At 47.8% G+C, this 27071-nt stretch overlaps 4 protein-coding genes across 8 annotated transcripts; 2 read left to right on the forward strand and 2 right to left on the reverse strand.

Moving 5' to 3' along the window:
- Window positions 1-20: 20 nt before the first annotated feature.
- IK (IK cytokine) lies at window positions 21-12098 on the reverse strand. Its single transcript, XM_081136901.1, has 20 exons — window positions 11947-12098; window positions 11326-11392; window positions 9155-9247; window positions 8593-8652; window positions 7335-7502; window positions 7050-7164; window positions 6521-6591; window positions 6382-6428; window positions 5794-5957; window positions 4417-4525; window positions 3799-3838; window positions 3425-3644; window positions 3164-3182; window positions 2636-2714; window positions 2015-2095; window positions 1705-1762; window positions 815-903; window positions 509-617; window positions 301-335; window positions 21-214 (listed from the first exon to the last, which is right to left on the reverse strand). The coding sequence occupies exons 1-20, from the start codon at window positions 11960-11962 to the stop codon at window positions 187-189; spliced, it is 1668 nt and encodes a 555-aa protein (XP_080993027.1). The 5' UTR covers window positions 11963-12098; the 3' UTR covers window positions 21-186.
- NDUFA2 (NADH:ubiquinone oxidoreductase subunit A2) lies at window positions 12079-14489 on the forward strand. Its single transcript, XM_081136908.1, has 3 exons — window positions 12079-12363; window positions 12493-12599; window positions 14290-14489. Exons 1-3 carry the CDS (start codon window positions 12263-12265, stop codon window positions 14379-14381), a joined length of 300 nt encoding a protein of 99 aa, XP_080993034.1. The 5' UTR covers window positions 12079-12262; the 3' UTR covers window positions 14382-14489.
- Window positions 14490-14565: 76 nt separating this feature from the next.
- On the reverse strand, window positions 14566-19802 carry TMCO6 (transmembrane and coiled-coil domains 6). 4 transcript variants are annotated; one of them, XM_081136903.1, is made up of 12 exons: window positions 19622-19802; window positions 19403-19515; window positions 17837-17952; window positions 17561-17744; window positions 17212-17316; window positions 16956-17041; window positions 16632-16748; window positions 16306-16417; window positions 16005-16191; window positions 15768-15862; window positions 15227-15394; window positions 14566-14814 (listed from the first exon to the last, which is right to left on the reverse strand). In XM_081136903.1, the coding sequence occupies exons 1-12, from the start codon at window positions 19704-19706 to the stop codon at window positions 14782-14784; spliced, it is 1401 nt and encodes a 466-aa protein (XP_080993029.1). In that variant the 5' UTR covers window positions 19707-19802; the 3' UTR covers window positions 14566-14781. The 4 variants fall into 4 exon arrangements, with proteins under 4 accessions (XP_080993029.1, XP_080993028.1, XP_080993031.1 ...); XM_081136902.1 differs by having other exon boundaries at window positions 14566-14972; XM_081136905.1 differs by having other exon boundaries at window positions 14566-14972; window positions 16632-16720; window positions 19622-19798.
- A 4546-nt stretch (window positions 19803-24348) lies between these two features.
- CD14 (CD14 molecule) lies at window positions 24349-26184 on the forward strand. Of its 2 annotated transcripts, none has more exons than XM_081136907.1 (2): window positions 24349-24588; window positions 24672-26184. In XM_081136907.1, the coding sequence occupies exons 1-2, from the start codon at window positions 24580-24582 to the stop codon at window positions 25785-25787; spliced, it is 1125 nt and encodes a 374-aa protein (XP_080993033.1). In that variant the 5' UTR covers window positions 24349-24579; the 3' UTR covers window positions 25788-26184. The 2 variants fall into 2 exon arrangements, with proteins under 2 accessions (XP_080993033.1, XP_080993032.1); XM_081136906.1 differs by having other exon boundaries at window positions 24469-24582; window positions 24672-26178.
- The last annotated feature ends 887 nt before the right edge of the window (window positions 26185-27071 follow it).

The raw sequence follows: 27071 nt of genomic DNA on the forward strand, positions 1-27071 counted from the left end.
TGCTCAATCTAGAAAAGACAACAGGTTAACCAATTTTAATGGAACCAAGTGATTATATGGTAATATTTTATATACATACACACACATACACACACAAACCACCTTGCAACTTTTTTGGGAATTGTAGAAAGCAAGCAGTGGGGAGCATGTCCTTGTAAAGACTCTTCTTGGAGTTGTAACTGGAGATTAGTATTTTGGCCTTTTCACTTCAACCCTGAAATAATAGGAGAAATGGGTCAGCATAAGATCAATAAACTAAGCAATTACCCAGTCCCATAGAGGATGAATAAGGCCGCTCACCCATCAGCTTCCATCTTCTTCCTCTTCTCAATGATCTGCAAGTAGTAGTTATATCGATAGTTATGCTGCCAGTCTAAGCTCACCTGAGGCCCAAGGCTGATCTCTCTCCTTCTTCCATAGCTCTCCAACCCCTTGCCTGTTCCTGGATTGGTGGACCAGTGTCTACTCCCAGCCAAAGCTCTCCCACCAGAAAGGCAGTCCCACTTACTGCACTGATCTTTTTCCACTGGCGATCAAGCTCTGCTTTGTCATTGGTTTCCTTGAAGCGCCTGGTTTTCCGCCCTTCAGACATTTTTATGCCATATTGGAATGCAGCCCTGAGGGGAAAAAAGGGGAGTTGAGGGAAGAAGACACCAGTTTGCATAGTAGTAACAAGGTGTTCCCAGAGGGCCCTGTAAGCAGAGAAGCTATTTGGAAATGTCTCAGCCAGACTACACCCTCTAACCTGGTGTGGGCTAGCCCACCCATCGCCATCCCTCTCCACACACCCTGGCCATAATTAGTACCAACTCACTTGGGCAAAGCTTCCTTGTTGTTCATATACTCGCTGTATTCTTCCTGGGTATCAAAGTCCCAGCGGCCTAAGGGGCCCTTCTTGTTACCCTGTTGCAGGACAGAATGAGAGACAGGGAAGGGAGAGATGTCAGTGGAAATGGAATTTTAACCCTTGATTAAAGCCAGGCTCTTTCACAATCCTAGATTTCATCATTTATAAATCCTACTCTAACAAATAATAAATGCTTACTATGTACTGATTATGTGCCAGGCATTATTCTGAATACTAAATACCTATCTTATTTAATTCTCTCAAAAACTCTATTAAGAGAAAATATATTTCTCTCCATTGTCCTGATGATGAAACTGAGGCATAAGCAGTAAAACAAGCTGGCATGGTCACAAAACTAATAAATGGCAGAGCCAATGTTAAACAAGGTTCCAAGATGGAATTAAACCACACTCTTAACCACTGCAATGCAGGGAGAACAAGGAAAAAGTAGATGGAATTCCTTTACCATTAGTGGTGTATTTGCTGGGTTTTAAGAGTTGGAAGAAAATTCCAATAGTGGCTGGCGAGACTAAAATTCAGTTATTTTTCAAAAGACTGAATTTCCTTTTGCCCTTTCTTATGCACTAAAGACTTACTGTCTAGAATAGAAATCAAAGCCTGGCACTTTGTAGGAAATAAAAAGAAATATATTTTTGGCTCTATCTCATTTGAGTTTTGTACAAACACTTTGAAATAGTTAAGCTGTCCATGACCCCACAATGTCTCTGATCCCATTACTGCAGCTGAGAGAAGCTGAGGACCAGTTAATGAGACACAGATCTTTCGGGTGGGGGGGAAAGGGATACGTACTGGAGAGCAACTGCCCAAGAGACCCTCCCATGCTTCCAACTCCATACCTGGTCCATTTTGCTGTAATCAACCTCCTCATCACTGTCTACAGCCATGTCATCCATCCTAAAGAGAAGCAACAATTGAACAGATGATGCAGATCTAGACTCCTACGCTTCATCAGGAAACCTACCAAATAAGAGACTACATGCCTAGGAATGACGACCCCCCTAGACCTACCACTGAGAGCCTAACAGAATAGTTAATCCAATAAGAAGTACCCCTGGATCCCAGCAAATCAAATTTCCACCTCACCCAACTCCCTCCACCCCAACTTGTCCTCTAATCACCCCAGCCTCCCTTAACAGTCTCACATACGTGGCTGGGTAGCACTCAGCATAACTGTTGGACATGCCAAAGAAATCTCCCAGCTGCTTCTTGTCCTCTGGCTTCTTCAGCATATGCTATGTTAAAGAAAATAATTCTGCCTGTAGCAGAAAAGCTTCAAGCAGGAAGGACCAAGGGCTAAAAGCTCCAACATGAAAACTCTAAGGAGCCCTAGTCAGTTTTTCTCACTGGTTAGAGCATCAGCCCTCAGACTGAGGGTATCGGGTTTGATTCTGGTCAAGGACATGTACCTCGGTTGCAGGCTCGATCCCCAGCCCTGGTTGGGGCACATGCAGGAGGCAACCAGTTGATATGGTTGTTCATCTAGCATGGATGTTCCTTGCTCTCTCTCCCCCTTCCACTATCTCTCCGAAAAGCAATGGAAAAAATATCCTTGGGTGAGGATTAAAAAAATCCCCAAAAACTCTAAGGAGATGACTGGGAACTTGAATGGCTCCCTGAACAAGGAAAAAGTCACAGTGACTTCATCTGGGTCAAAATTCAACACAAAAGGGGAGGAGCGGGGTTGTGGGAAAGCAGGGAGGCAGCTAGAGTTGGAATGAAAAGATAACAATTCTCTAGAACCCAGAAACATATTGAAATAAAGGATATGATTCCGTGCCTTCCCAGCCAGCAGAACCAGCAAACTTTTCATTGATCGATTTGATCAACTCCTTGGCAGATCCAGGTCCTGAGGGAAAGAGAACTCTATTAAGATACTGAAATGAGAAATTTACCTCTTCCCTTCCAACCTGTAGCTTTCATAAAAACATTTTTTAAGCAATAGAATTTTCATTAACAAAATTTTAATCAAATCTCAACTACTAATGCACTACTCTGGTTGATGTGGGGTAGTGTGCTCAGAATATTGCCCACTCAACCTGCCTCACATCATCAAGACTCTACAGCAGAAGAATTTATATCTAACAGAGCAAAGATGCCCTGTCACTGCCCAGGTAGAGGGAACTCCAGACTTACCTTCTGTCTCCTCCATAGAGCAAGACATGGATCTTGTGAGAGCTCAGAACCAAGAACTCCCCCAATCCCACCCTTGCCAGCTCTGAGCTCTAGGTGAGACTCTCAGCCCAGGGGAAAGCAGGACTGCTAGAGCTAATACAAGATGCGTTGGATACAACTCACCTTTGTCAACATCCATGGGCTAGAAAGAAAACAGAAACTGAAGTCAGTATCACCATGAGGGATTCTCAATCATTCTCTACCCCCCAAGTCTGAATCAGTTCCCTACCCTCCGTTGTCCCCCTTTCCAGGATGGTTCCTATTCTGGGTTAGTTGACCCAGTTGCTTTTATGGAGCCATGGGGTGCCTATATAACTGTACCTGGCTGGGCCGGCACAGAGACAGGCAAAGCTCTACCACCTGGTATCAGGGGCCGCATCTCACCTCATCATCCACTTTGGGCTTCTCAAAGTAGCTGTGCCTCTTCTTCTCTTCCTCTCTCTCTCTGTCCCGTTCCCGCTCCCGATCTCGTTCTCGTTCCCGCTCTCTGTCACGGTCTCTGTCTCTATCCCGATCACGCTCCCGTTCCCGGTATCTTTCCCGCTCCTTGTCCCGAGGTGTCTTGGTTGTGGAGGGCACATAATCCCCAATGTCTTCAAATATACTAAGAAGACAGAAATCACTAGCTGTCAAAGTCACACAAACTACCCCTGGACATTTCTCTAGATTTTCATAACAAGGCCTCCCCAAAATGCTGAAGACAAGAAACACAGAGCCTCCTTCCTCCCTCATATCAGGTCACAGGCTAGGATACGTACTTCATATCAGCTTCAGGGGGTTTCTTCTCTTCCAGCTTCCCTAAAATGTGAAGAGAGGAATGAGGAAAACTCATTAATTCCCACTCAGCCTCACCATCTCTCTTATTCTTAATGCCCACCCACCCCTTTTTTTAATCTTCACCCTAGGATATTTTTTCCATTGCTTTACAGAGAAAGTGGAAGGGGGCGAGAGAGAGAGACATAGATTGGTTGCTTCCTGCACACACCCTGATCGGGGCCAGGGATGGAACCCAAAACTGAGGTACCTGCCCTTGGCCGGAAGAGCCTGGGATCCTTCAGTCCCAGGGCCGACCCTCTAACCACTGAGCCAAACCGGCTAGGGTTTCAATTCCCTTTTCAACACCTGTTCAGAAGATGGGACAACAAAAGCTACCCATACTTTCCCTTCTCATGTCTCAAAATTAACCACTGCCTCCTGGGTGGGTCAAACAGACAGAAACTAGATATAACCATCCTTGCCATGCTCCATTGCTCTCATTTTTCTCTGTTCCCCAGGAGCCTCCCAGTGTTCTGGAGACAGAAGGCTCCAGGAGACTTTGGCTCCATCCTCAAATGCCCCTCCAGGGCTAAGGTTTATCTCCCTAACCCCCAGGTTACCTTTGTCCTTCTTCTTGAGCTTCTTGTTGCGGGTACCCTGCCTCAGGTAGGAAAGAATCTGGGTGAGCTTGCTGATGACAATGTCATTTGTAGTCAGTGTGGTCTGAGCCTGAAAACCCCAAGAAGCAAGAATGTTATCCCACTGAGCAGGAATCTCTTCATTTTTCATTCATTCACTAAACAAATTGAAGGATGAGTTAGAATTAGCTAGGTAAAGACTAGGAAAGGAAGTGTTGTGGAAGGACATTCCAAAGAGATGAAACAGCATGCAAAAAGGACTGGGTCAAAAGTGATTCTAGCACATTCAAGAAAACCAGGATGACTGGAGAACAACCAAGAGGGAACCATGGTGAAAAAGGCTGGAGAGACCAAGAGATGCAGAGGTTCATAGGCCACAATCAAAATTTTGCTTTTTTTTCAAATAGTGAGAAACTAATGAAAGCTTCTAAACTATGGTGAGACAAAAATTCCTGTTTTGAAACTAGGGTAGTGGAAGGTAATGACTAAAAAGTACAGGGTTTCTTTTAGGGGTGATTAAGAAAAATTTTAATATATTTTTATTGATTTTCAGAGAGAGGAAGGGAGAGGGAGAGAAAGAGAAACATCAATGATGAGAGAGAGTCAATGATCAGCTGCCTCCTACACATCCCCTTCTGGCAATCGAACCCACAACCCAGGCAAGTGCCCTGACCGGGAATTGAACCGCGATCTCCTGGATCACAGCTCGATGCTCAACCACTGAGCCAAAACATTTTAAAATTGTTTTAAAACTGATTGCAATAATGGTCACACAATTATATGAATATACTAAAAGCCATTGAATTATACACTTTAAAAGGGCAAGTTGTATGGCATTTGAATTACATCTCAGTAATAATTAAAAACAAAATATTAGAAGGGAACCAGCGTGGAAGTGGAGAAACCAATTAGGAACCTTTTTTAAAAAAATTCTCACCTGAGGATGTTTATTGATTTTAGAGAGAGAGGAAGAGAAGGAGAAATATTGATGTGAAAGAGAAACATTGATCGGCTGCCTCCCATATGCACCCTAACTAGGGAATCAGACCCACAACCTAGGCAGGTGCCTTGACCAGGAACTGAACCCACAATCTTTTGGTGTGTGAGACAACGCTCCAACCAACTGAGCACCCACCAAGGGCAGAAGCCACTTTTAATAGTTCCAGCAAGAGATGATGGCTTAGACTAGAATGTTATTGGTGGAGATGAAGAAAAGTGAATGGATTCTACTGAGATTTAGATGAAAAGTGGACAGGACTTGGTAATGGGTTAAATGTGGTCAAGGAGGCCGTGCAGAATTGAAGCTGTTTTCTAGGTTTGAGACTCATGTGAAAGGATTTCAAGATTCAGGTTACTCACCTCCATGGTGGGGCAATCCGCTTTGCTGCGGATAAGAGTGGTGGGAATGTCTGTGTCAGCATACTCATCATCCAGGTCTACCACATAGGCCATGCGACCCGGCAGAAATAGCTCATTCCGCTCATATGCCTTGCTTTTGAAGAGCATGCGGTAAACATTGCGGCCTATGAAGAGGAAGAGTAGCAAATAGCTAATGAGAACCTTCTGTAACAGCAGCTGCCATTTACTGAGTGCTTACTCTGTGCCAGTCATCATGCCAAGTGTTATGCATGCTTTGCTATGCTTCATTCAGTCTTCACAACAGCCCCGTGAGGTGAGCATTATCATCTCCTTCTAAGAATACTAAAGCTGAGAGTTAAGTTGATACCTAAAGTCATATAGCTACCAAGTGACAAAACAAAGAATGAGGCCCAGGCAGTCTAACTCCAAAGCCTGAGCTCCTATCCACTCTTCTCCACTGCCTTCTCAAGGGTCAGAAGACAGAGAAAAATCAGTTGAGAGAAAGGGTAAGCATATCCTGCCCAGAGCATTAAATTCCCTACAATTCACCTAAATGCAGAGCCACTAGTGTAGAAACTCTGTACTCACCCAAACGTGTTTTAAATTCAATTTTATTTTCAGGATCTTCGTCTTTCCTGAAAAGACAAAAAAAATATTTTTGCTAAGTATGTTCCTACTTTATGTCCCACCTATCTAAACCCTCAAGTTCTCCCTAATATTTACATACTTGGTTTCCTTCTGGGGCTTTTCCATTAGCTCTTCCTCTTCCTTCTCTTTGCTGGCAATCTCAGCTCGTACCTAAGAGGAAAATGATAGGGATGTAATCGTTTTACACATATTTACTGAATACCACTATACCACACTGTGCCAGGAACTAAAAATTCAATACTAAACAAGACAATATAATCCTCACCCTAATGCAGGTAAAGCAGGACAGACAAATTAAACAATTAAACAACAAAGTGTGATAATTGCAGTAATAAGTGAAATAGCAGAGGTATACAAGAGTACAGGAAGTGGGAGGTGAGGAGTGGAGGGACTTAACCACACCTTGGTGATCAAGGAAGTTTTCCCCAAGAAAATAAAATTGAAGCTGAGACTTGAAGAATGAGTAGCAATTAGTCCTACAGAGGATCCACCGTTAGCCCTTGTAGATAGTCTGAACTAACAGCAGTTTCCCTTCCCACCTTGGAAGGCCCCTACAAGAGCATTCACCATTCTAGTATTACTCTCCACTCACTCACACCAAGACTCACCTTTTGAAGCAAAGCAAAATCCAAGCCTTTCACCAAATGGGTGTGTTCCATGTCACCACCCAAGAATTTGGACTCCTGGATCAACTGTCTTCTCTTCTCTGCAGCTGACTTGTCCCTGTGTAATGAAAGAGGCCATGTTAGAACAGTCCTGTGTGGGTGGCAAATGCCTCCTGAAATGGCTTGATGTGGGCTCAAGAGAAGAGAAAGTGTGAGGAAGCATTTGTATTGCAATTGTATGACTCTGGGATGCTGAGGAAACCATGCCCTGGCCCCCTCAGTACTCACGCCTCAGCAGTGGGGCCCACAGCCCTGTAGTTAGCCGTGGTGCTGATCAGCTCAGTTTCCTCATAGTCTTTATTCACACCATCTCGCCGTTCCTTGGCTCGGTCCCGGTACTTCTCTGCTAGTTCTCTCTCTCTCTCAATTTCTTGTTGGCGAAGCTTGGCATAATAACTATGACCAGAGAAAAGGAAATGTGTAAAGCTTATCAGCTGCTATCCGAAGATAAAAGAACTATTCCTGTTTCCCCATACCTTCATCCAACTCTCTATGGTGAAAGCTCATATGTGTCCTGATAAAACTGCTAGTCACCTCTTGATAGTCCTCAAAATCAGTCCTTGATAGTCTTATAGCATCTTCCAGTTCACATATAACATTGTTCCATCTGCCACCTCAGGATACTCCATCTGTCACTTTAGAAGTCTTTAATGCCACCCAACTCCACATCACTGAGTCTCTGTAGGTATGAGACTTTTCTATACAGCAACCATGAAGTCATTCGAATTATTATCACCTTCCAGATTTCAACAGAAAATCATTCCTTGCCAGTCCTCTCCCAGAAGAGAGGAAAGCAAAGTACAGATCCAGAAAGTTTAGTATCATATAAATAATGATGATGATGATGACAGCAGCAAAGATTTATTGGGTGGTTACTATATGCCAGGCACTGGTATTAAGTATTTACATGTACTATCACAGTAGATCCTCATGAAAACCTGATAAAAGTTTTTATTACTATCTCCATTCTATTCTTGATAATATTGAGGATTAGAAAGATTAAACAAAATGCTAAGGTTACTTTGCTAGAAACTGGTAAAGAGATTAAAACACCACAGGTTGACGACTCCAAACCCCTAAACTGCCACTCACATATCACTCCTCTCTACTATGAAAGCAGAGAGCGTTGTGACAATAAAGGAAATCCTCAGTCTCTAGTCTAACTAGCCCCCCCCCCAAACACTATCCAAATTAAAACCCAACACTACCCTGGCCAGTGTGGCTCAGTGGATAGAGCATCAGCCTGCACACTGAAGGTTCAAGGGTTAGATTCCCAGTCAAGGTCATGTACCTGGGTTGCAGGTTCCATCCCAGGCCCCAGTTGGGACAAATGCAAGAGGCAACCAATCAATGGTTATCTCTCAATCTCTCTCTTCACCCCCCTCCCTTCCACTCTCTCTAAAAATCAATGGAAAAAGATATCCTCAGGTGAAGATTTACCAAAAAACAAAACAAAAAACCCAACACTCCGCCAGCCTTCCTTCACCTTTTCTTTTTTCTCCTTCGTGCAGCTGGGTCTTCATCCTCATTGTACTCCCTTGGCATCCTAGAAGAGAAAGAAATTCACTGATAGCAAAATATTGCCATAGCCCCAGAAACCCTAAGTGGTCTTGAGGACTGAATAAAGGTCTAGAACACTGACCAAAGCAACAGCTTCAATCAGGCAGAGATCCAAGTTAATATTTGTGCTGAGTGGTTCTTACTTTAGAGAACATCACAACCACCTGAAGGACTATCAAAATTATGTACCCCCAAATATCTGCCCCAAAATATCTGCCCATTCTGCTCCATGGGGCGAGAATGGGCCCAGAAATTTGCCAATTTAAGCACCAGCAGCAACTCTAGTGCAAGTGGGTCAAGGAACATACTCCGAGAAAAACTGAGATACCAGAACATCCCAGGCTCCACTGGAGCTTCAATCTCCAGAGAGAAAGAATCAGAACCACAGGCTTCAAAAAGAACTACCCTTCCACTTCCTAAGACATCTAGACCAGGAGATTTTCTGTAGGAAGGAGATGGAAGACAGACTGGATCATCCCAGAACTTACTCATGGTGACGTGACTTGGAGGGTGGTGCAGAAGTAGGTGCAGCCCTTGGGGTCATGAGAAGTTTCCTGAAGTCTTCATTGGTAAGTTTTGATCTAGAAAGCAAAGATTTTAAACATTAGTACCCAATAAGAACTGGAAAAGAAATATGCAAAAAACATGGTTCATTTTACTGGAACTCAGGGAAATACAACTTAAAACAAAAACACATGGCCCGGGCCCAGTAGCTCAGTTGATCAGAGCATCATCCTGATATGCCAAGGTTTTGGGTTCTATCCCCAGTCAGGGCACATACAAGAATCAACCAATGAATGCATAAATAAGTTGAACAACAAATCAATGTTTTTCTCTCTCAAATCAGTATTAAAAAAATAAAATAAAATGCCATGCTCTGGCCAGTGTGTTCAGTGGTTAGAGCATTGGCCCTCAATCCCCAGCCCATCAGGGTGTATACTGGAGGCAACCAACCAATCGATGTGTCTCTCTCACATCCATGTTTCTCTTTCTGCCTCCCTTCCTTCCACTCTCTCTAAAAATCAATGGAAAAATATCCCCAAATGAGGAGTAACAAAACAAACACACACATGCCACTTCTAATGCATCAGTGTTAATTTTTAAAGTTTGATAAATTAACTGAGTAAGAATTTAAGAAGTGGATATTCTCATATACCACTGATGGAATTTAAGTTAGTAGAACCTATCTGGAGGGCAATCTGGCAGTATCTATTAAAATTTAAGTGCGTGTACATCCTATGACCAAGCAATTCTATTCATCTATATATGGCCAATTATTGACTAACATGTATAAAAAGGTCTGTAAAGACCCTGGCCAGATAGCTCAGTTGGACAGAGTATCATCCTGATACTCCAAGGTTGTGGGTTTGACCCCTGGTCAGGGCACTCTCTCTCTGTCTCTCTCCCTCCTTCCTCTCTCTAAAACCAATCAATAAATAAGACAAATAAAAAGGTCTGTAAAGAAGGTTCAGTTACAACTTTGAAAATAAAAACTTGTCAACAGCCCTGGCCAGTGTGCATTGCCCCACACACAGAAGGGTCAAGTGTTCAATTCAGGGTCAAGGGCATGTACTTGAGTTGAAGATTCGATCCCCAGCCCTGGCAGAAGGCAACCAATCTCTCTCATATCGATGTTTCTCTCTCTCTCCACCCCCCTCCCTCCCTCCCTTCCACCTCCCTCCCTTCCACTGTCTCTAAAAATCAATGGGAAAAATATCCTCAGGTGAGGATTAAAAAAATAATAAAAACAAAAAACTTGCAAACAACCTAAATGGCCATTAACTAGAAACTAACTAAATGGTGACACTGTTTCCCAAATGTAGGAAAGATAGCACTGATGGTACAAGAGATCATTTTAATTGGTACAGTGACAAATTTTAGTCAGGTACCTTTGAGCCCTCTTCCAACTAGGGCTCTTTCTTAGACTGCTGAGCCCAGTTTTAGCAATGGAAAAAAGCAAGTAGAATGGTGTTACACTATATAATACCATTTAACTTAAATATTTTAACTCACAAAGCAATGACATATTTTCCTCAGATATACATATATGTATATAAATGTTCTTTAAAAAAAGTAGGGGGGGGGAAAATACACATATGCCCAGCCAGTGTGGCTCAGCAATTGACCATTGACCTATGATCCAGGAGACTGAGGTTTGATTCCATGTCAGGGCACATGCCAGGGCTGCGGGCAGGATCCCCAGCAGGGGGCATGCAGGAGGCAGCCAATCAGTGACTTTAATCATTCATCATTGATGTTTCTATCTCTCCCTCGCCCTTCCTCTCTCTGAAGTCAATAAAGATATATTTTTAAAAAGATACACATAAAAAACAAACACGGTGGTTACCTCTAAAAAAGGGACTGGAACTGGGGATTTTATCAAAGAAAATTTTACACTTATTTCTGATGGTTTAATTTTCTATAAAAATTCCTATGTAATGTGTAATTTAAACATCAGCTTTAAAAACTAGCACCCTCGCTGCCAGAATTTCCCATCTAATACTCTTATGAAGTTGACCTGATCCAGTTAAAGGGGTAAGTGGTACAATTTTTTGACCATCCTTGCTGACAAGACATTCAGAATTCCTTTATCATCACCACCACCACCACCCTACTCATTACCCAGCTTATTCCCATGGTCCTAGATCAAAACACTCACTGGTGGAAGGAGTGAGGATCATCCACATCGTGGCCATCTGGGGCCAAAGGGTTGGAGAACGGCTCACCTAAGAAAAACAATTAGTATAAATTTAATCAATCTCTTCTGTGTCAGGTCCTGTGTAAAAGTTGGGGATTTAACAGTGAACAAGACAAATGTGCCTTCCTGTCAAACTGCTCACAATCTAGTGAGGAAGAAAGGCAAGAACAGCGACAGTGACGATCCAATGTAGCAAATACTGAAGTGGAAAAAAACAGTTGTGGGAGCCGAGAGGAGGGGACCCCCCTAAACCAGCGCTGGATCAGCAAAGGCTTCCTCAGGATGACACCTAAGATACCACGTGAAGGATAAATTAGCGCAACCTAAGATTAACTGGTACGGGGCGGGGGGAAGGGGAGTAAAGTTCACAGATCAACCCCATCTGTCGTCATTCGGGGCAAAGACGAGAATTACAGTCTGGGACTGCCCGGCGTCACTTGGGGCCCAAAGGCTTCGCCAGGCTCTAAGCGTCACTCCGGCCCGCCTCGACCCTCACACTCACGCGCACGATTTAAGGCCAAAATAACGCTCCAAAAGTCCCGAGTCCCTCAAAGAAGAAAGGGCAGACGACCCGAAACTTACTATCCCGCTCCGGCATATTGCCCGCGGTGTCTTAACGCCACCAAGGCCCGCGGCTCCAACAACAACAAAGTAGCTATAGCCTTTTCCCCACAATGCACCTCCAGAAACAACCCACAGTGCCTTGCGTTCCGCAGTCTTCCGCCCGGAAACTGGAAGAGACACAGCTCGTGCCCTACGGAGTATTTCTTAGCATTTGCTAAGCTTGACCCCGCCCCCTTGCGACAGCCAAGCTATCGCGGGGACTGGGAGGTCCGTGATTGGTCCGTCTGGAGAGCTTGGCCGGAAGGCCTTGGCCTGGGGTTGTGTACTAGCGGGGATGGCGGCGGCGGCGGCGAGTCGTGGAATACGGGCCAAGCTGGCTCTACGCGAGATTCGCATCCACTTATGCCAGCGCTCGCCTGGTAGCCAGGGCGTCAGGTGAGGCGCAGCGTGGTGAGGCAGGCAGGCGGGCGGGCTTCGGGGCGCCGGGGTCATGACCTCGACCTCCCGGGCGTTTGGGAAGGTCCGCGCCCACACAGTACGCGCGGCGCTTTCTCGGGCCCGCAGGGACTTCATCGAGAAACGCTATGTGGAGTTGAAGAAAGCGAACCCGGACCTGCCCATCCTAATCCGAGAGTGCTCCGACGTGCAGCCCAAGCTCTGGGCCCGCTACTGTGAGTGCGGGACGCTGGGAGTCTGGGACACTGGTGGGGAAACAAGGGTCTGAAAAGAGAAACCGCCGCCCAAGGTCGAGCAAAAACTGGTGGAGAGACTGGAACTCAGACTGTGGCCTTGCTTTTGACCTTGTTGCGAGTAAGGAAATTTATTTTCGAAGGGTTGGGTTATAGGATGCTTTGTGTCCTGGGTATCAGCCGTGTGGAGGCGGGCCAAGTGCTACATATGGATCAAGAGCTGTCATTTTTGTAATTCAGAAGAGGTTTCAGACGGGAGAAGAGGTGCTAGTCAGTTCTACTCAATATAGGTCCTTCCAAATTATGTGTAGGCAGTGGTAGTCCAGGTAGTGTGTTAGAATCTCAATAATGAAAACTTAAAATAATGGTTCTGTGTTGAACACTTAATGCTAGGCTCTGTGCTGGGTGTTTTCGTACCTAAGTCTCATTTAACATTCATTATATGAGGGAGTTATGTAGCTGGATATAACAGGGTTGAGCCTTTGTGTATGTTCCCCTTCTTAGAATGCACTTCTGCCGGACATCCACGGCTGGCTCATTATTCAGGTTATTTTCAGCTCTGAATTTAAAAATACCCTTCAAAAAGGCATTCCCGCCCTAGCCGGTTTGGCTCAATGGTTAGAGCGCCTCCCAGTGGACTGAAGGGTCCCAGTTTCGATTATGGTCAAGGGGCCGTTACCTCGGTTGGGTCACGTGCTTGAGGCAACCAATCAGTGTGTCTCACATCATGTTCCTCCCTCCCTCCCTCCCTCCCACTCTGTCCGAAGAAGCAATGGAGAATATCCTCGGGTGAGGATTTTAAAAAACCCACAGCATTCCCTGACCAGCTATTTAATATTGCCCCCAGCTCCTTTTTATCATATTACCTATTCCATTTGCCACAATCTGAAAATTACTTCTGTGTTGCCTAACACATAGTAGGCATGCAATAAATGTTTATACATACTGAATAGTGGTATTTTAATCATAGTTTTTAAAAATATGTTTTTACTGACTTGAGAGAAAGGGAGAGGGAGAGAGAAACATTGATAGGCTGCCTCTTGCATGCCCCTTACTGAGGATTGAGCCCACAACCTGAATCAATAACCTCTTGGTGCATGGGTGGGAGCTCAACCTCTGAGCCACACCAGCTGGCTTAATCATGGTTTTTAACACCTTGTCTTAGGAATGTCTGGAAAAAGGGGGAAGTCACACCTAAGGCAGATCGGTTCTAATTGTGGACATCTGTAGTAATGCCATGCACTAAAAACTGAAAGAGGAAACAGGTTCTTCCAAAAACCAGTAGACTAGAAGAGATTGATTCAAATAGCTATAGTGCATTATAGTAGATAGACTATGGGAACCACAGAATGGGTACGCAGCCAAGGCTGGGTCCATGCAATGCACTGCTCATATGGTTAATAAATGCCTACTGTGCCCCTTAGCACTTCCCTGAAACACCTTCCTTACCATTGTGGCCACCCACAATCAGCCAAATTTCTAGTTGGACCTGGGCTTCCTAGATGTGTTTGAGACCAACTGGATAAATTCTAGGTATACCAAATCCACCTTGGTCATCTCTTTACTACCCTTCCTGTCATAACAACACTGTAAGTTGATGACAAAGACCTGTTATACTTTGCTAGCCCCCATAGTGCAGAGTGGATACTTAGTTACCTCCTTTTCTCTCCAGCATTTGGCCAAGAGAAGAATGTCTCTTTGAATAACTTCAGTGCTGATCAGGTAACCAGAACCCTAGAGAATGTGCTAAGTGGCAAAGCCTGAAGCCTTCACTGAGGATTAAGAGCAACAGCCCCATAGCCTGGGCTCTGCTGGACTGAGTACAACGTGGAAAAATGTGTTCTCCTGTTCTTTATAAAGCTTGTGCTGTAAGATGCTGTCTCAGGATGTTCTTTACCTCATTCCACCCTCTACCCCTTATTGTGCAACCACTGAGGCAAAGCAGTTTAATATAAAAATAAAACTTTATTCTGTCTCATCAAAAGCCACCAGCTACTAAAGCAAAATAAAGCAAAAAGAGGAAGAGAGATTCCAGCGCCCCAGAGTAAGTGGACCACACCCACTTCCTTCTGTTCCTGCCTGGACAGTGCTGAGTAAAAGGAGAGTTGGAGTCCAAAGGTCTTGGTTTAGGCTTAGGTGTGGGATCAGGGAACACGAGGCTTCATTAAGGGTCTCCATGGGCACAGAAGCTGGGGAGCTGGAGAGAGGTGTAAGGTAATGGAGTGACACTGAGAAGCAAGGTCACCTATGAAGAGCTGTCTGCTGGAGAGCATGCACTCGATCCTGGAGCTGTGCTTCCTCCTCGTGCTTTTTAAGGGCCTGCAGCCCTGATTGCTGCAGGAAGGCCTGGGCAGCCTAATGGCAGGGAAGAAAAGGACTCAACACCTGGGTCTCTGCCCTAACACTCAATTCCCAGAGCCTTATGGGTTAGCCCACCTCTTCTTGGGAGAGGGTACATTCCCAACAAGAGGATGTAGGCTCTACCTGGAGCCCACATAGGCTACCCAGGTCCAGAGAAGTGGCTATAGTTAGAGCTGGAAGGAAAGGGGCCAAGGTGAGACTAGAGGCTTCAGAACAAAGGGAATTGATAGCCAGGGCCAGAAACCAACCTCTGGCCGATAGAGGAACAGCAGTTGCAGCAGCTCCAAACTCTGGCCTACTACTTCAGTGTCAGAGAAGGCCAATGTGTCCAGCAAGGAGGGGAGCAGGGGCCCTGGCCACAGATGCCAGCAATAAGCAGGACCCTTCTCTGCAATGTTGCACAGAACTGTGAGCACCTGTAGACAGATATGTATATACACAGTCCCCACAAAGGATGAAAGCCAATGACAGCAAAAAATAGAGTGCTGACCATATGCCCAAGGCACTGTGCCAAGCAATTTTATAAGCATGTTCTACAATCCCCACAACTACCCTCAGGTAGTATTACTATTCCTAATTATAAATCATGAAACTGAAGCTTAAGGTGGTTAGTTGATTTGCCCAAGGTAGTAACTAGTAAACCAGCTTAGGGACTCACTCCTACATGGGTCTAACCCTGAGGCCATCCATACCACAACACCTGCCAGCTCTAAGCTAAGGGCACTTCTGAGCTCCCACTGTTTACACTTCAGCCACTAGACCTTGGACTCAGATGACTCCAATACTTACCAATACGCTCACCACATTAGATACTGGCAACAACTGCAAGAGAGGCTCGATCAGATCCAGGGAGAGCAAGGAGGTACAAAAGCTAGGACTGTTTGCTGGAAGAGAAAATGTCAGGGTGAAGTCCCCCTAAGTACAGCCTGAAAATGCCCCCTCTCAATCCTACCCACCTCAGTCCAAGCCACAAGGGAGTTTTCCCAGTATCTAAAGGTCCACGCCTGGGCAGATTATGGCTCTTACCAGTGAGGTTGTTAAGGAGCCAGAGGCCCTCAGGAAGCAGGCTGGGCTGTTTCTGGAGGAAGAACTGCAGAAGGATAAATACAGATACCACAATACGCTCATCTCTGAGCTGCACTTGCCCTCCTCCAGCCTCCACAGCTGCCTCTGTTAGCAAGTTGCTTAGACACCGAAGCACAGGGCACACCAGCTGCAAAGACAAGTTGGGGGTCAGGTATAAAGAGGAAGGGGCTACCTGCACACTGGAGGAGGAACACAGTAGGAAGAAAGGTTATGCAGATCTTGACCTGTCCTCTTCACGTACCAGCTCCAGTCCTGCATCCTCAGATCTCTGGACAGTCCCAGCCAAGTGGAGCAGTAGCAGCCCCAGAGTGGAGACAGCCCCATGGGTGATGAGCAAGGCATTGTTGACCTGGCTGGGCAACAAGAAGCAAGTAGTTACTACTCAGCCATTTCCACCTTTAAGCTTGCAAACAGCCTAGGTCTGTGGGTTTCCTGGGTTCCAAGAAGAGAAGACCATGAAAGGATGAAAACTACCGCAGCAATTCCAGAAACCAAAGTTCAAAAACCTGTGTGTCATGAAGGGAAACCCAGGGGAGGTCTGTGGCTCTTTCCCAACTGGCCTGTTACCTGCAGATGATGTAGTGAAGACACCAGGCAAACTCCACAGCAACCCCAGAGTTCAGCTTTGGGCCAGGTTGCAAGAGTCTCAGCATGTGCTGGGGAAGAGAGGAGGCCAGGACGGAACTATAGGCAAAGCAGAGCTGTGAGTAGGAACCACAGAAAGCAAGATGCCTGTCACTGTTCCCAAACCCTAATAGCAGGTGGGAAAGTGTCATAACCCAAAGTCCTTCCAGCCAGACACATGGAGTTAAATGTGCAAAAGCTTTGGAACCAGGCTTGATCAGGTATCCAGGGGCTACACTGCACATCTGGAGGCACACTTTTACTTACGGGATGATCTTCTTTGGAGCTTCTTTAGCTTGCAGGAGCTGGGACAAGGCGTACCCAAGAGCTTCTAGCACAGTCAGATGGGGGGACTAGAAGGAGATAGGGTAGGGATCCATCTCTGGAAGCTAAGCCAGATTTCCTGAGACTTTGAACCCCTCAGCATAGGGCAGAGGCTGAAACTGCCTAAGCAAAGCAACTGGGGCATGTGGAAGGAAGTGAGAGGAGGGTTGCCCAGGGAAGACAGAAGGTGGACACTGACCTGGATGCAGTTAGCCAAGGCTGGAACAATGCCCTGTGGCAGGAGCTGCCTTCTCCCAGCTTCACTCTCCACAATCAGGTTACCCAGTGTATACAGACAGAGCTCCTGAGAGCAGGACAACAAAAGCACTGGGATTGGCCCTTGTCAGGCTGGGGTGGGGGTGGGGATGGGAAGGATGGAGCAGCCCTGTCCTCGAGGCACAAGGGGGTGGAAGCTCATGGGTGTATATTATGGCTGTGGGCATCAGGGGAAACAGGTTTTCTTCTCCCTACCTGCCAGCTCAAACTAGACCCAAATATACAATTTCTAAACTCAAGCCAAAAACAAGTTAGGAAGTGACAGGGCTTACTATAAGGTCTGAGCTGTGACCGGAGAGGTAGGTGAGAAGGTAGGAAGTAGCTGGCAGGCAGGCCTCGGCCACCGCAGACTGCTCGGAATGAGAGAGCTCATGAAGGCATCGAGCCGCCTCAAGCTGCAACAGGGCGTGGTTGCTGGTCAGGAGCCCGACCAGGGTCCGCATGCTGCCCTCCAGCCTACATGAGTACCAGAGCCCTGTTCAGCCTGTGGCCCCTCCCCTCCACACTCCTCAGAACCCCAGCCACCCACTCACACCAACCACACTGACTTGACGAAGGTCTGCTGTGTCTCTGGCTGCTGCAAGCCTCTGCGAAGTTTAACCAGAGCTCCCTCTCTCTCCTTTTCCTCTGTCCCCCGCTGGGCTAACCACAGGAACTGCTGGATCTGGAGCCCAGGACAGGAAAAGATGGCAACACACAGTTGCCGGAAAGCAAATCTTAAGCCCTGCCCTGCCTACTTTACCTGTGAGCCCTCCATTATCATTCACACTAATATGACTAGTAAGTGCCGACACTGCAGTAGAGTGGAAAGTAGGAACCAGGACTGGGCTTAATACCAGCCCTGCCACTTACTCTACAAAGGACCTAAACATCATTAGTTTCTCACCTGAAAAAAATGTGAATAACATCTATCCTGCTTTCTTATAGGGCTATTTCAAAGACAATATTTAAACCTCTCAGCCAGTCATTCTCCCATGCAACCTGAACTCTTAACAGCAGCTAGCATAACATGACTTTTTAAGACTGCCAAGATTTTGCACAATCTATTTCTCTGCCTTGCATACCCTCCCCAGGTCCTCCACTCCCTTCAGATTTCTGCTCCTGTCACTGCCTTTGGGAAGTTAGCTCTTTCTGGCTTCCTGTGGCAGGCTTAAGGGTTTCTTTTGTGCCTCATGTCCCCTTCATGGGCTGTGAACACTTCAGAGAAAGGGACTTTATGCACGGTTTCTTGGCATAAAGTACACAATGAATAAATGGTATACCCAGGGGTGTGTGCTTTGTTAACTGTATATGTAAACATAGACAATACAACACAGGGGATGCCCAATCCTTGCTGAATGAATAAATGAACTAAAATTCATTCACTTATTCAATAAATACTGAGCATCTACTGTATGCCAAATACTACACAGGCATCTGAGTTTTCAGTGATGACAAAGATAGGGTCTAGGTTCCCGTAAACTTAAAATCTAGTTGGAGAAATAATAAACGAGCCAACAAATTAGACAGGGCGATTAATACTCTGTAAACAGGCTGTCAAAAACAAAATACCAAAAGGGACCCAGTTGACATGCAGCAAGGCAAAGGCCTTGAGACAGAAAAGGGCCTGGTATATTGTTCCAAGAACTGAAAAGGGGTCAGTTTGGCTGAGATGAGTAAGCTGATAAGGTTGAAAGTAGGCAGAGGTTAGACCTGGCTGAACTTTATAGGTCACAGGAAGGACTTTGGTATCAATATAATTCCGCCACCACCACTGGTCTCTGTTTTTAAAAGAAGCATCTAACATGTATGGAGGAGCTTGAGGGTGGCAAGCATAGATGCTGATGTCCCGTTAGGAGGCTGTTGTAAGTATCACGGGAGGGTGGTGGGAGTTGCGACGGCGAGGCACGTGAAGACTTCAGAGTTCTTTAGGAGGTAAAAAAACGGCTAGGACTTGAAGTATTGATGTGGGGATGAGGGTTGGGATGGGGTGAAGGATAATACCCCAGTTTCTGGCTTGGCCCACTGGAGGTTTTGAAGGGACCTCGTTCAGGTTTGGGGACGGACCTTGAGTACGAGAGGAAGGAATTTGGCGCCGGCCAGTCCGCGCGTCACCACGCCCCCTGCCCCCTCACCTCGGCCTCCCCGAGGATCAAGGCCTCACATCCCCCTCCGGCTTCCTCTGGGGTGTCGTCTCTCAGCAGCCTTTTGCTGACCAGATGCTGCTCCCTCCGCGCCTTTCGCAGTGCTAGGGGCAAAGGAGCCGGCTGGGGGCAAAGGAGAGGCACCCAGGACCCAGAACCCCATCTCCCCGCGACAGCCCCATCCTCCCGTGCTCCCTTTCCAGCCCGCACCTGCCTCCCGCTCCCGCCGGCGGCGCCGTAGCTCCTCCACCCCGCATCCCACCGGCGGGAGACGGCCCGGCCGTCGACTTAACATGTGGAGCTGGAGGAAATTCGCACCGACGGGAAGGCCGGGGACGCAGCCCCGGTGTGGAAGATGGCGGGGACCGCGCAGCCGCCGCGCTAGGCGGAAGGGGAGGCAGAGCAGGCGGGGCTCCGCGCGAAGGGAGGCGGGGCTGAGGGGGCGGGGCCAGGGGCTGAGGCGGCGGAGGGAGGGGGAGGGAGGAGGAGGGAGGGGAGGGAGGGGAGGGAGGGGAGGGAGGGGAGGGAGGGGAGGGAGGGGGAGGGAGGGGAGGGAGGGGGAGGGAGGGGAGGGAGGGGGAGGGAGGGGAGGGAGGGGGAGGGGCGGGGCGAGTCGATAGCAGAGGGATGGGATATGGGCTGAGAGCCGGGAGAAGGCGCCACCTCCTCCTCTCCCCAGCACCAGGGCAGAAAGTAGGGTGGTGCTGTATTCAAGAAAGAAAAAGTAACTCAATCTCGACCCCGACCGCCCCAGGCCAGTAGGGTCACCTTCCTCTCAGCAAACAACCCCCCACTCCTAACACACTAGCCTGAGCTCTAGGAAGATATGGGATACCATTTCACCAATAACTTATTGTTTTATTGGTGAAATGGTATCTGCACCCCCCACGACCCCACCCCACCCAGCACCCGTCCCACTGACGAGTGAATGTTCGCAGTAACAATTATCTCCATTTTACCGCTGAGGAAAATGAGACAAATATAATTAGTTAACTCTTCTGCATAAAAGTGAGTCACAATGTTTTTATTTATTATTTATTTAATTAAAAAAATATATATATAAATATCTTTATTGACTTCAGAGAGAGAGAGGAAGAGGGAGAGAGAGACGTCAGTGATGAGAGAGTCATTGACCGGCTGCCTCCTGCATGCCACCGACTGGGGATGGAGCCCACAGCCCGGGGAAACCAGCCGCAATCTCCTGGATCCTAGGTGGATGCTCAACCACTGAGCCACACCTGGCTGGGCATTTATTTAATTTTTTAATCATCACCCAGTGACACTCTAACCACTGAGCAAAACTACCTAGGGTGCATTATTTTTAGAATAAAGTAATTCACCAAATTTTGAGCACCACTAATTTACCAGGTACTGGGGAAACACTGGTGAGTTTAAAAAGGTGTTCCTTGCCCTGGGCTCCACCGTTAGAGCATGGGCCTGCACACTGGAGGGTTGCAGGTTAAATTCCTGCCCCAGTCGGGGTGCATGTGGGAGGCAACCAGTCGATGTGTCTCTCTCACATCCATGTTTCTCTTTATATATATATTATATATATATCTTCCCCTCCCTCCTTTCCACTCTCTAAAAATCAATGTAAAAAATCCTTGGGTGAAGATTAACAGCGACAACAAAAGCAGAAGTTCAGAAATCTGAGGCCCAGAAGCTTACCCAAGTCTAACAACCTCAGTGACAGATCTGGGATTCCATGCCTGACTGCAGGGTCAGTGTATTTTAGTGTATTTAACACTACGCTATTTTAACATCTTGCTCCTGGAGATGTCCTGTTGACCTTGTTGACCTTGTTGGGGGCCGAGAGAAAGGCACCATGTATTAGACAAGCGGGGTCAGACTGGACCTGGGCTGGCTTCAGCAACCTCGGTACTTGAGTTCAGGCTAGGAAAGAATTCAGAGCCAGGGCTCAAACTATAAGAGAACATTCATTTGGAAAATCGCAGAGGTAGAAGTAATTTGTAGAAGAAATAGGCTTAGGAAACAAGTTATAGAGGCAAAGGACGGGGCCTTGGAGCTTAGAAGTGAGGAAGGTAAAGGTGAAGCTCCTGGGGGGATGGGGAGGGGATGGGGAGGGGATGGGGAGGGGAAGGGGAAGGGGAAGGGGAAGGGGAAGGGGAAGGGGAAGGGGAAGGGGAAGGGGAAGGGGAAGGGGAAGGGGAAGGGGAAGGGAAAGATGCCCCTGCTCCCTGGAGGGAGAGCTCACTGGGTCCTCTGTCCTAATCGGTTTAAGGATGGAGATTTTAGGGGAGGTCCCAGGGCACGATCTCAATAGAATATTCAGCAGTTTTCCAGGTGTGTCCTTTCAGGGTCTAGGTCTCCACTGATTGATTGGTCAGCACCCGGGCAGCGGGTCATTATTCAATGCAGCTGGTCATGGCATTGCTTGTCTGGTTTTGCTGTCTGGGGCTGAACTACAACTGAGGCCTACATTTTATCTCTAGGGAGGAAAGGTCAGGGAGTCCAAACTGCAGGGCCATCGATATTCTAAGGGAGGAAAGGTCACCCTGGGCACGAGGTCCCACCTACAATTGTCCTTGGGTAGGCACCTGAGGCTTTCCACCCTGGTGACCTTCTGTACCTGGCCCATCGTCCTTGCTCTGCTCACATCTCTCTAACTGCCTACCACAACCTGGCCTGACCTTGGACATGGCTCAGGGTATCAGAGCATTTCCAACAGGACACACAGAGGGGAATGAGGCCTCCTTGTTCGGATTGGGGACAAATGTGGAGCTACTTCTGGAAAATAGAGGAATTCAAACTTTTTTCAAGTAAGCTCTATACCCAGAAATCCAGAGGTGCAGAACTGTGAGGACCATGTAAAAGTGATCAAAAAAACTTCCATGGCTGAAAGATTTTTTTTAAATAAAGGGTTTTTTGAGCCATATGGTAGCCAGAAAAGGACCAAGTCTTGGGGAATGACATCTAAACCACCATGGCTATGTGGAGAAGGCAACATGTCCACTATCCTGGGGTTGATGGGCTCTTTTATACATTGTTTTGTGGATGAAAGAGGTAAGTTCTTTAAAAGAATTTACATTGCTTACAGATGAGGGGAGGTGAGAAAAGTGAAATGGAGACAGTTCTATGATAGGTGCACAGTCTGTAAAGAAGAAATATTTACTACTTAAAAAAAATCCTCACCTGAGAATGTTTTTACGGATTTTTAGAGAGAAAGGAAGGGGAGCGAGAGAGAGAAACATTGATGTGAGAGAGAAACATCGATCAGGTTGCCTTTCGCAAAAGCCTCGGCCAAGGATCAAACCCACAACTTGGGCATGTGTCCTGAGTGGGAATCAAGCCTGTAACCTTTGGTGTACAGAATGAAGCTCCGGCCAAGGCAAAATATTTACTACTTTTGCTTGGTTACAGACAAAGTCCTGAATGTTCATGTGTATGCAGGATGTGATGGTCTGTGGTTGGATAAACTCCTGGAGGTTCATTCAAAGCTCCAACATACGTTCAGGAATTTGAGCAGCCTTTTGTTAGTTGGTCCACAGCTATGAACTGGTTAACTGTCCCTGTCTCTTTCTGTCACTCTGTGGCCGCTGTAATTTTATTTAGAACATATCAGAATTTGTTTTCTTGTCAAAGGATAAACCCCACCCCACCCTCTGGGACACTTGCTTTTTTCTTATCAAAATAAGTGAGTTACTAACTAATCCTTATGCAACATAGGTCCAGCCCTTGTCTCCTAGGCCACAGGAATTGTGCTGGGGGAGGGCAAGGCAGGATGAGGAGCAAGTGAAAGGGAAAACTGTGTTACAAATATGTAGCTTGTTAGTTTCCGGATGGGGAAATGAAAACAGCAAGGGAACGGGTGGCCTGGCCAATGTGTTTCTGTTAAACACCTCTACTTAAGAAAGCTATTACTTTCAATTAACCTTTAAAAGATGGCGTTTAAAAGACAGCATCATACGAACTCCATACATTTTCCAGGATCAACTGTACAAATAATGGTTTCTTTCCTTTTGCCTATAAAAAAGAAGGTATATGCTTCGGTTTCTGAGTATTTAAAAAAAAAAAACCAACTGATTTGAGAGAGAAAGAAACATTGATTTGTTGTTCCACTTATTTATGCATTCATTGGTGGATTCATGTCTGTGTCCTGACCATCCCCCTACAACCCTGGCCTATCCAGACCACACTCTAACCAACTGAACTACCCAGCCAGTGCTCAAAAGCTGTAACTTACTTTCTTTCTTCTTCTTTTTTTTTTAATCCTCAACTGAGGATATTTTTTCCATTGATTGTTTTTTTTTTAGAGAGAGTGGAAGGGAGGGGGAGAGAGAGACAGAGGGAGAGAAACATCATTGTGAGAGACACATGGAATGGTTGCCTCCTGCACCAGTTCCTACTGGGATGGGGATCTAGCCTGCAACCGAGGTACCTGCCCTTGACTGGAATCGAACCCTCGACCCTTCAGTCCACAGGACAACGCTCCAACCACTGAGACAAACCAGCTAGGGCGAAAGCTGTAACTTCCTTAATCAACAAAATTAGACAAAGAGCAAGTCAGGAAAAAAAAGGGAGAGGGGGGAGGAGAGCTGTTCTTCACGTCAACTTCCTTCTCTTGAACTTAATTCGAGCCCTTCAAGTCAATAGACGACGTGTGCAATCTCTTCCACAAAATACTGTATCCAGCTAAATATCAGAGGATATTATTCAGGGCATGAGACTTAGGTGATGGGAGGTTAATATTAACCACCAAGACTAGGGAAAAGTCAAGAGAACTACCCAGGTTGAGTCGCTGGGATATAGGCGGGGGAGGAGGCAAGAGTCCTGGTGGGAGGCACTGGGGATCTGCCTTTCTCCATACCCACCACACAAGCCTGGGGCTCCTGAATCATCTAGACAATGCCCGAGGCAGAGCACACTAGAGGTCCCCGCAGGATGCTTCCTGTTAATGCCATTCCTTCTAGCAACATCATTGCAAAATTTCCCCGAAGCATGATGAATGTAGTGGTGATGAGAGGTGGGGAGTGACCAGAGTTCACAGAGGAGGGAACAGAGTGACATTCCTGGGGTTACGTAAACTCTCAGAAGCTGCCAAACAGTGTGTGGAGCCTGGAAGCCAGCGGGTGCAGCTACGCAGGAAAGGAGCTGAAGCCCTTCCCAGCGTCCACCAAGGACGCAGAGGCTCTGAGGACCTATCGACCATGGTGAGGGTAGGTGGTATTGGGGCGAACGGGGGCTACTCCTGAAGTCCCAGGGACCCGCTGGGGCCTCCCTGACCTCCGCTCTCTTCCAGGTGCGAGCGCCCTGCCTGCTGCTGCTGCTGCCGCTGCTGCCACTGCTCCAGGTCCCTGCGACCGCCCCAGAGCCCTGCGAGGTGGACGATGAGGATTTCCTCTGCGTCTGCAACTTCACGGATCCCGAGCCCGAATGGTCCAGTGCCTTGCAGTGTATGAGTGCCGTCGAGGTGGAGATCCGCGGCGGCGGCCGCAGCCTGAAGGAATTTACACAGTTCGCCAACACCGACCCCAAGCAGTATGCTGACCTGGTGAAGGCGCTGCGTTTGCGGCGACTCACGGTGGGTGCCGCCCAGGTTCCTGCTGTGCTGCTCGCCTCCCTCCTGCGTGGGCTCGGGTCCTCGCGTCTCAACCAACTCACGCTCGAGGACTTGGAAGTGACCGGCACGGCGCCGCCGCCCCCTCTGGAAGCCACCGGACCTGCGCTTTCCACCCTCAGTCTCCGAAACGTGTCGTGGGCAACAGGCAGCGCCTGGCTCGCGGAACTGCAGCAGTGGCTCAGGCCGGGCCTCAAAGTCCTGAACATCGCGCACGCACACCCGCTCCCCCTTTCCTGCGCGGGCCTCCGCGCCTTCCCCGCCCTCACCACCCTAGACCTGTCGGACAATCCGGGACTGGGCGAGCGCGGGCTGGCCGCGGCTCTCTGTCCCGACAAGTTCCCCGCCGTCCGGCAGCTGGCGCTGCGCAACGCGGGGATGGAGACTCCCGGCGGCGTGTGCGCGGCGCTGGCGGCCGCGCGGGTGCAGCCGAGCCACCTGGACCTGAGCCGCAACCCGCTGCGCGCCGCCGGCCCGGGCGCTCCCGGGTGCGCCTGGCCCGACGCGCTGAGCTCTCTCAACCTGTCGTTCACGGGCCTGGAGCAGGTGCCTCGAGGGCTGCCGGCCGAGCTCAGGGTGCTCGATCTCAGCTGCAACAGGCTGAACAGGGAGCCGCGGCCAGGTGAGCTGCCCAAGGTGAGTAGCCTGTCACTGGACGGGAATCCCTTTTTGGACCCTGATGCCGACAAGCACCAAGAAGGCCCGAAGAACTCAGGTGTGGCCGCAGCCTGTGCGCCTTGGACCCTGGTCCTGGGGATGTTAGCAACTAAGGCGCTGCTTCAAGGGACCAGGGCCTAAGGCCCAGAGGAGACGAATGGATTGGCTCAGAGTGCCCTGGCTCCAGAGGAGCCTCGTGAGGACGTCTCGACCAACCACTCCTCTGCCGCATCTTCTTCAAAATCTTAAACAACTGTCCAAGTCGTTCACTGTACAGATGTTTGCTGGCTGTGTGCTATGTGCTGGGCCCAGTGCTGGATAGGGAATCCATTACACTGAGACTTTCCTTATGCCAACTCCCCGGAAACCATACCTGACTACATAAAGAGCTTCAAGGGCAGAAGAGTCAGGGAAACGTTGCCCGTCTAGGGCTGTGTGGAAGAAATAAGGGAGTTTCTGTGCAATCCAGGCTTTGGGAGCAGATTACTGGCACCTGTGTTAAAGGGTGTTTGAATAATAAACGCAACTAGGAAGATACAGAATGTTTCCCTTCAGGTGCATTTTCCACAATGAAGCTGGTCCCTTTCAAAAGTAATAAGACCCAGACCCATTTGGTCTCCCTCCCTCCCTCCCTCCCTCCCTCCCTCCCTCCCTCCCTCCCTCCCTCCCTCCCTCCCTCCCTCCCTCCCTCCCTCCCTCCCTCCCTCCCTCCCTCCCTCCCTCCCTCTGTGTGTGTGTCTCTCTCTCTCTCTCTCTCTCATGTCTGAGAGAGGAGGGACAGCTATGCCACCTGTCCTACATAAACTCTGAGTTCCATAATTTTACGATCCTTCTCATGCTGTGGCTTCCACTGTGTCATCTGATGAGGAATTCTGGCACTGGGAAGTGATGCAAGATGCTGTCATTAAACAATCTCTCTCTGAACCAGGGGTCCTGTGATGGTGTTAACATACGTGTGTACTGTATAACTGCTTCAGGCCTGCTCTTTGATTTGCAAATAGGATAATATCTTAGACCTTCGAAGCTTCTTATACCTGTCACAACGCAATTAACAGGATGTGCCCCCTGATCTGCATTCTCTCAGAGACCCAGGACATCAGCCAGGAGGTGCTGTTCCTTCTAAGAGTTCCTTCTCCATTAAATCCAGGAGACTAGGTACCTGCCTCACAGGGTGGGAGGAGGCATGCAGGCACAGCCCTCCAGCCTGCCTCCCACGAAGACAGGAATGAAGAATGGAAGTTAACATTAATGGGAGCGTTATGTAGATCACTAGACCATAGACTCAAAGAACCGTGGGCACAGCTAAAAAAAAACCTGCCCATCCCAGTCAGGAAAACCCACTGGAGTATCCTAAAGGGGACTTCACCCAGCCTGTTGGGACATTTCTAGTATCAGAGAATTAACCACTTTAAGCAGCATCATACC

Source organism: Miniopterus schreibersii (genome assembly GCF_964146895.1).
Source record: "Miniopterus schreibersii genome assembly, chromosome: 4".
In the NCBI taxonomy this organism is placed as follows: Eukaryota; Metazoa; Chordata; class Mammalia; order Chiroptera; family Miniopteridae; genus Miniopterus; species Miniopterus schreibersii.

Bases quoted from the DNA above. Each gene is read 5' to 3' on its own strand.
- IK (XM_081136901.1), bottom strand. The intron at 904-1,704 runs GTATGGAGTTGG...GTCCTGCAACAG, and splicing joins ATTACAGCAAAATGGACCAG to GGTAACAAGAAGGGCCCCTT. The intron at 618-814 runs GTGAGTTGGTAC...TTTTCCCCTCAG, and splicing joins AACAAGGAAGCTTTGCCCAA to GGCTGCATTCCAATATGGCA.
- NDUFA2 (XM_081136908.1), top strand. From the start codon at position 12,263: ATGGCGGCGGCGGCGGCGAGTCGTGGAATACGGGCCAAGCTGGCTCTA. The intron at 12,364-12,492 runs GTGAGGCGCAGC...TCGGGCCCGCAG, and splicing joins CCTGGTAGCCAGGGCGTCAG to GGACTTCATCGAGAAACGCT. The intron at 12,600-14,289 runs GTGAGTGCGGGA...TTTTCTCTCCAG, and splicing joins CAAGCTCTGGGCCCGCTACT to CATTTGGCCAAGAGAAGAAT.
- TMCO6 (XM_081136902.1), bottom strand. From the start codon at position 19,706: ATGTTAAGTCGACGGCCGGGCCGTCTCCCGCCGGTGGGATGCGGGGTG. The intron at 19,516-19,621 runs GTGCGGGCTGGA...CTTTGCCCCTAG, and splicing joins CCGGCGGGAGCGGGAGGCAG to CACTGCGAAAGGCGCGGAGG. The intron at 17,745-17,836 runs GTCAGTGTGGTT...GTACTCATGTAG, and splicing joins ACACAGCAGACCTTCGTCAA to GCTGGAGGGCAGCATGCGGA.